Source organism: Mus caroli, unplaced genomic scaffold (genome assembly GCF_978045245.1).
Source record: "Mus caroli unplaced genomic scaffold, Mus_caroli_1 scaffold_18, whole genome shotgun sequence".
NCBI classification, from domain to species: Eukaryota; Metazoa; Chordata; class Mammalia; order Rodentia; family Muridae; genus Mus; species Mus caroli.
Window position 1 is genome coordinate 28,298,274 of NW_028227273.1, and position 7,386 is coordinate 28,305,659.

At 45.5% G+C, this 7,386-nt stretch overlaps 1 protein-coding gene across 4 annotated transcripts in view; it reads left to right on the forward strand.

The window, feature by feature from the left end:
• Ptprm (protein tyrosine phosphatase receptor type M) overlaps window positions 1-6,850 on the forward strand; it is a 688,723-nt gene extending 681,873 nt beyond the window's left edge. For all 4 annotated transcript variants that reach the window (XM_029470944.2, XM_085832583.1, XM_085832584.1 and 1 more), the window contains one exon: window positions 6,028-6,850. In XM_029470944.2, coding sequence (XP_029326804.1) covers window positions 6,028-6,081 — 54 coding nt within the window. In that variant the 3' untranslated portion in view covers window positions 6,082-6,850. The remainder of the gene's footprint in view (window positions 1-6,027) is intronic.
• Window positions 6,851-7,386: the final 536 nt, after the last annotated feature.

Here is a 7,386-nt window from a genome sequence, read left to right on the forward strand (position 1 = left end):
ACCACAGGGTTTCTCCACTGGTTGGAGAAATGCCAGGATTCACCTCATGTTCATGCTCGAGTCTATAACTATTGAAAACCATGGAACTCCATCACAGTTACAGCTAATTCAATTCAGGAGTCTGGCTGGGCAGTACCCATCTGTTGTATAGTATACTATACAACAGAGGGAGCCTTCCAGTTAACAGGCAGGAAAGAAGAGCAAGAAGAGCCTATCAGGCATCTCAGGTTAAGTCCCAGGGGCTGCCTTGATTCACATCAACTCAGGTAACAGTGGCCCTCAGCAGTCACTGTTCAAAGTTCAGTGTGTGTAATACGTAGCCATTTTGTTTCTGACACTTGAGGGCAAGGTCTCACCCTCCGTAGCCATCTGTTGAGCAGTGAGGATTGACCAGTCTCCCTGGCACAGGTCACCAAAGTGACCTACTGGGAACCAACTATCACCATCCACCCACAGATATTTGCAGGCAGGATCCTCTTCAGCTTCCTGGCTGGAAGGTTTTCTCAGCCTGAAGGGCACTGTTGTCACTGTGAAACTTGTCCAAGTTTCAAACAGGCGCCTCTGGGAGGGAAGTGGGCATCAGGTAAGTTGGGCAGATTATTCCCTTTGAATCTTGAGCAGTTGACAGGAGGCATTTGAAGTGCCCAGACTGACTGCAGCCCCCCCCCCCCAGCTCCTTCAGCACAGGCAGTGTGTACTGACAGAGGCAGAGTGCCCACCCTTCAAGGGATACCTCGGAACTAACCTCGGGAGCCTTGTGACTCTCTCTCGCACTCAGCCAGCGACCTGCCAGGGGTTTTAAAGAATGACCTCAGCTTTGGGTTCCATTTCAGAAGTCACCTTCTCCCTCCTCGCAGTGTCAGTGCCGGTCAGCATCAGAGACTCTTGAGATGAATTGTGAGTGGTCCTGATGGGACTAGGACCTTGCCGAGCCCCTGCTCCATCCAGGCAGTGCACTCCATGCCTGCAGCCATGCTCTGGAAGACTCAGGATCACAGCATGTTTTGATTCCTGAAGCACAGGGATAGCTCACTCGGCTTAATTATACCATTCAGAAGCAGGGTTCTGAGGGAGGAAACCACACCAGACAGAGCTGTACCTGGTGATCAAGTGTAATCAGTTTCCAATGTAGGAAAATTTGAGGCATTTACCCAGGTGCTTGGAGGAGGGGACACCGCAATTTGTGGCCTTTCTTTTGCCTTCCCCTTACTTTTACAATTCAGAAACTGGTCATCACAGAATCTGTGAGGATTGGCAGTTTGCACAGGCGGATGTGCTGCGAGAAGAGGGGACTCATTTTGAAAATTACAGTCATGCCTAAGACAGGGCAGCTCTGGTGACTTCCGGGCACTAGAGCACTAGCCTAGAAACCTTAAATCCTCCTGAGTCTCCGCCCTCTGTTGTGACCCTGAGGCAGCAGCCACAAGCGCCTACTAACCACCTTTGAATGTGTTCAAAGAACCATTTGTGGTAGTCACCGAGACTAATTGCCCAGTTAGATCTGAAAAGAATCATTTTTATGCAATGAGGGATTACATTTCCATAAAAGAAAAAAATCATCGCTAGGATTCAAAACTGGAGAAATGATTGGAGCACTTGGTGGCCAATTTGTCAGGCACAGCAATCTGACAATGCAGTCTTTTAGAATTCTAAAATCCAAATTACTTTCTTTTTAAACATTCCAAAAATAAAAGCATCCTGCACTAAAATAATCAATCATAGAATGCGAAACCAGAAATAGAACTTTGCCGGGGGGCAAGTGATGGTGTTTCCAGTTCAAGAGTTTTTTTGTTTTGTTTTTGTTTTTGTTTTTTTTTAAAAAAAAAAAGCAACCACAAATAGAAAAGGTTAGAGGACCGACCCCTTGAAAGACACTTCCCATCCACCCCCACATCCCACACTGCTGTCAGGACTCTGTGTGAACAACACAGAGGGCCACATAGGTCTCATTACTACCCCCACCGTGAATCGTGTTGGACAGGCACCACTGATGCTGGAGGACAGGAGTGTCAGGCCTCTTATACCACTGGATCTTCCAATCCCAGAAGCCATTGCTGGTGCTGTCACTACAGTGCCAGAGGACATGTGCCACATCAATTGGAGATACTGTAGGCTAGTACTCTGTAGCTGTCGTCAGACACCAGAAGAGGGCATTGGATCCCATTACAGATGCTTGTGAGCCACCATGTGGTTGCTGGGAATTGAGCTCAGGACCCCTAGAAGAACAATCAGTGCTCTTAACCACTGAGCCATCTCTCCAGCCCAGAGCTACTATTCTTACAGTAGTAGCCACACACAGAGTGCCAGTAGTAGCCACACACAGAGTGCCCCATACCCTCTACTGGCTGCACCAAGCCTACTTATACTACTAGATAATCTCCACTCTTTTGTGGCCACCAGACTGTGAGTCTCTGACTCTGCCAAAGGTCACTCATCCCAGCCAAAGACGCTCTATAGAGGCTTCCTACACTGAGGTGCCCCTGAAGAAAGAGGGCCATCATTGCAGCATACAGCATGCATAAACTGATACCCCCATGACACTCCTGGAGAATATCCCTAGAAGACCAGAGTGTTAGAGATACCTGACGTTTCTCTCAACACAAGGGCACAAGAAATAGTGACAAGTACTAAGTTACCTTCCAGAGAGCATCACTGTCCAATAATGGCTTCCAGTGAAGTTTAAATGGGTAAACGCCTAATCTGGGAAATAAAGGAATAATGGGATCAGTGAGACCCAAGAGGATATAGATAGTTCAATAAGATGCTCAGGATATGAATGAGAACATCAGAGGAGAGAGAGAGTTTGAAAGAGAACCAAATAGAAATCCCCTAGAAGAGCTCAGACAAATATATCGCTGAAGCCTCAGCATCAGACTAGAAGGGAGGAAAGACTCCGTGGTAGAGAAAGAATGAGTCTTTCTCAAACTTATCTTTCCTAGCGATAGATTTTCACGATGCCAGCCAGGCTACCTTTGAAAGCCTGACCCTCCTGCCTTCCCTTCCTGATGCTGAAATCACAGGTGCATGTTACCACCTCCAGTAAAGGCCTGTCGTTTTGAAACATTCCTGTCACACAAAGATGGAAGCTAAAAAGGCAAGAGTGAGAACATTGAAGGCCTGTGATCCACCATTAAATGACAAATGCCCATGTCCTGAACACATGGGTGTGGGGTGTAAAAAAATTTTTAAAAATCTATCTGATAAAAGAATGAAAAAAAACTCCCCTAATCTTGAGAAAGATACAGACATCATGGAGAAGAGGCTTAGGTGCATCTTAATGGACAAGACCAGAAAAGGTCTTAACCATAGATGAGGACTTGAAACTGTCAAAAGTAGAAAACAAAAACTTCTAGAATATTTAAGAGAATCTACCCACTCACATTTAAGGATGGTCTTGCTAGACCGGAAGCATTTTTCTCCTCATCAGAAACCTTGCAGGCCATGGATGAATGTAATGACATATTCCAAGGCTTGGAAAGAAAACAACAGGCTAGTGAGTTGGCTCAATGAGTGACATTTGCTGCCACAGCTGATGCCTTCCATCCCTAGGACCCCCATGGTGGGAGGAAAGAACTGGCTTCCCCCACTTGTCCTTTGCTCGTATACTGTATCACACTGCTACAACCTACAAAAAATAGGTGTAAAAGCTAAATAGAATATTCCTGGACTTCACAGTGAATAACCGCCAATCGAGAACACTGTAACCAGCAAGGCTACCAATCCTAAAAGCAGTAAAGGGCTCCAAAGACAGACAGGCCGAGAGATTCATGACCACCATGCTGTCCTTTGAAAAGATGCTCAGTGGAGCGCTGCATCCAGATGTGAAAGAAAAAAAAAAATAGCCACCACCATGAAAACAAGGAATCCGAGTAGAAGAATGGGTATACAAGAGAGAACTGTAAAGGGATCAGATGTGACCCGTACAATACACATGACATCCCAAGGGAGAAAAGCCTAAAAAGGCCAGTCTAGGACACAGGCCTATGACGGCAGCTCTCAGAGAAGCAGGACGTTGTAAGGTCAGTATCAGGCGCATGCCATGCACCAGGCCACCAAGGAGAAGAAGGAAGTGAAGACTCCAAGGAGAAAATGAACAAGATGAGAGGAGGAAGACATCTTTACTGACCAGCTGTAGCCATGAGTGCAGACAGACTTGGATCCATACATAATTAAGATACAGACAGCATGAATGGGCTTTTTTCCCCCACATTACCAAATATTATCATCCCATCAGAAAATAAACACATACCTGAAAGTAAAAGAATGGAAAATGCGATTCCAAAGTCTAACAAGCAGGCCACCTTTAGACGTGGACAGGACTTTAGAGACAACTGTAATGAAGGCCCGACAGTTTCTGGGGGGCTTTCGCTGTAACTCTAGGCACCCAGTTTTATTTTTAAAATTCACTAAAAACTGTTCAGGAACTGATGTGTGCCCCCCCCAGAAGATCTCAAATATTACTGTATGTCTCTTAATATCCTTTTGCCTTTACCCAGAACTCCTGTTTTAATCCCATTTTAAATGATCATGTATCATTATCGCCTGAAGTGGAGGGTTGCTAGGAAGCCCAGTGGCAGGGCAGCAGCAGAAACCAAAACTGTGCAGACGAAACCAAGAATGTGATTCCCGTAGCTCCACAGATCCTTCTCCTCCAGCCCCGGGATTACAGATACAACTTAAGGACAGGAAGATTTTTTTCAGTCCACCATAGCAGAGAGGACACAGCAGGGCCACCCAAATCCTGTTGGCAGAAGTATGTGACAGGGGCCGTTTCATGAAGCAGAGACCAAGTTATAACATCTCTCCTGAAGCCTTATTGCCAGTGAGCAACCTCTTCCATCTCGGCCCTTCCTCCCCAAAGTGTCCAGAGCCTTCCAAAGTCATAATACCAGCTAGAGACCAAGAATTCAAAACGTGAGCCTGTGAAGAGCACCTCGGATTTGAACCATAATTTACCACTCTCCCCAGGGATGGCTGTCCTCTCCAGTGAACCCACAGCCCATGTTGGGGACCATTCCCTCTTATATGCTAACACCGGGTTGCCTGACCCATATCCCCCCCACTACAAACTTCTCAAAAAACCGGGGCCCCATTAAGGTGTATGATAGTTAAAGAGAGCCTTAATCAGTTCTCACGGCATTAAAGAAATCCCGCTGACTACAAGTTTAAGGGAAAGCAAGGCCAGGAGAGAGGCAGCCTTCTCTACAAGCCTGGTAGGAACCAGGCATGCAGACATTCTGACCAGCCTTCCTAGTCTCTCTGTCTACCTCTTGATCTTCCTGTACGAAGCTCACATTTTTCTCACTACCCTTGTAAAGCACGTAGGGACAGCATACCATCATATCTCATTCTGCATGAGGCATTAGTTCCAGGACTTCTTCCAGATGCTCCGTGTGTGTGTGTGTGTGTGTGTGTGTGTGTGTGTGTGTGTGGTGTGTGTGTGTGTGTGTGTGTGTGTGTGTGTGTGTGGTGTGTGTGTGTGTGTGTGGTGTGTGTGTGGTGTGTGTGTGTGTGTGTGTGGTGTGTGTGTGTATACTTGCCTTATATAAAAATGGCATAGAGTTCACATAGACCTAAGACCTCTATGTGTTGGGAATATCCTCTAAATCACCTTCAGATGACTTATAATAGAAACTAGAAATGCCATACAAATAGTTAGTGTACCCTGTTGTTTATGAAATAACAACAACAACAAAAACCTTACTTGTTCTGTACAGATGCAATTCTTTTTCTGATATTAAATGGCATGCAGAACCCAAGCATCTTCAGCTGTACAGCTCCCCCCTCCCAGAGCAATAATGCACATACACACACTGCAATTCTCCAGGCTTTGTGGAGAAACATCATCAATGGATACACTGTGGCTCAAAACTGTTACTTTCTGATTCATTGCGGGTTCATAGCTTTATCGGTTTGTGTTGCGATTAACAATCCTCACCTGCTGTAATTGCTCTGACACAGGCAGCTTTGGCAGGGATGCTGACATTAGGCGGGTATGCTGACATTCATTCTCACCTTCCCTTCCAGGATCAGTACAAGTTCTGCTATGAGGTGGCCCTGGAGTACCTGAATTCGGGCTGAGAGCATCAGCAGCCCTGCAGAGGAATCCCTTCCTACCACCAAGTCAAGGAGTTCTACAGTGTCCGTGATGATCAGAAGAACTGTCAGTATGCTTATTTTGCTTTGCATAATTGGCTCTTTTTTAAGAGCCCAAGAAAGTGTTTCTAAAACTGCTTGCACTGCCCAGTTCCCTGTAATGCTGCTGCGTGATCAGACCCCAGCAGACAGTCCCAGAGACTGAACTCCTTGCCACTGGCCCTGTTAGAGCAGCGTAGATACGTGGTCAATCGAAGAGCACAACTATATTCTTATGAAGGAATTTGTACCTTTGGGGTATTTTTTTTTGTGGCTGTGACCCTTTGTCATTGTTACAACCAAGTGTATGTTTTCGTTCTGTGGAGAATGCTACCTGGCATTATGATAATATATTCTTTTAGTTAATATTTGTATTTTAACATGTTGCATAATATAAGATTATATAGCTTTCAGAGACTAACAGATAAAGATGTAATGAACAAAGACACATTGTATGAGTTGTTGTTTCTAGCGGATTTATATGGGTTCAGAGAGAAAACCTGGGGAGGCCTCCATTCAAAATGTAACCTGGTCAGTCACAGATCCAAAGCTTTTCCATTTGTTTATATTGTAAATATTTTTGATTTCATCAAATTATTTATTCATTAAAAGAATTTTTTGTGACGCACAGTGGGTGACAATCATTTTTACTAAGCCCAAGAAATGACAGACTGTATGATGTTAACTTTTTGTGACTTCTCAACTCAATAAATTATGACCCTTGACCAGTCTTGCTGTATTGCTAGTGTCCCAATAATAGGTGGTGGTAGCCACACCCCTCAGACCCCTCCAGTCAGAGAGAGCTTGCACCTGGAGCCTTGTCTTGGTCCATGTTTCACTTCTGATAGGCTGGTTAGTTTATAGAGAAACTTACATCATGCAGATATCGAGGCCTCATGGTGAGAGGCTGAAAGGGCAAGCATGCACAGGAGAGATGGAGCAAGAGATGGCTTCTGTAATGAAGCCACTCCCACAGTAATGGCCATAGCCCATTCAAGGCCACCCATTAAAACCCAGACCTCCCAGAGTGTCTGACAGTTTACTGTCCACATGAGTTTTGGAGTGGGTATTCACATCCTAGCAGCCTGTTTGACTGGTGCAGGTAGAGCTTCAAACCCTGGGACTGTGTGGGTGTGCTTAGGAAATGTGTTTCAGTGTTTACCTTGGGGTAGAAATGCAGAGCTAGCTGCACAGAATGGAGACAAGGGCCAGAGCAGGAATTTTCTGACCTGGAGTAACACAAGCCCTCCT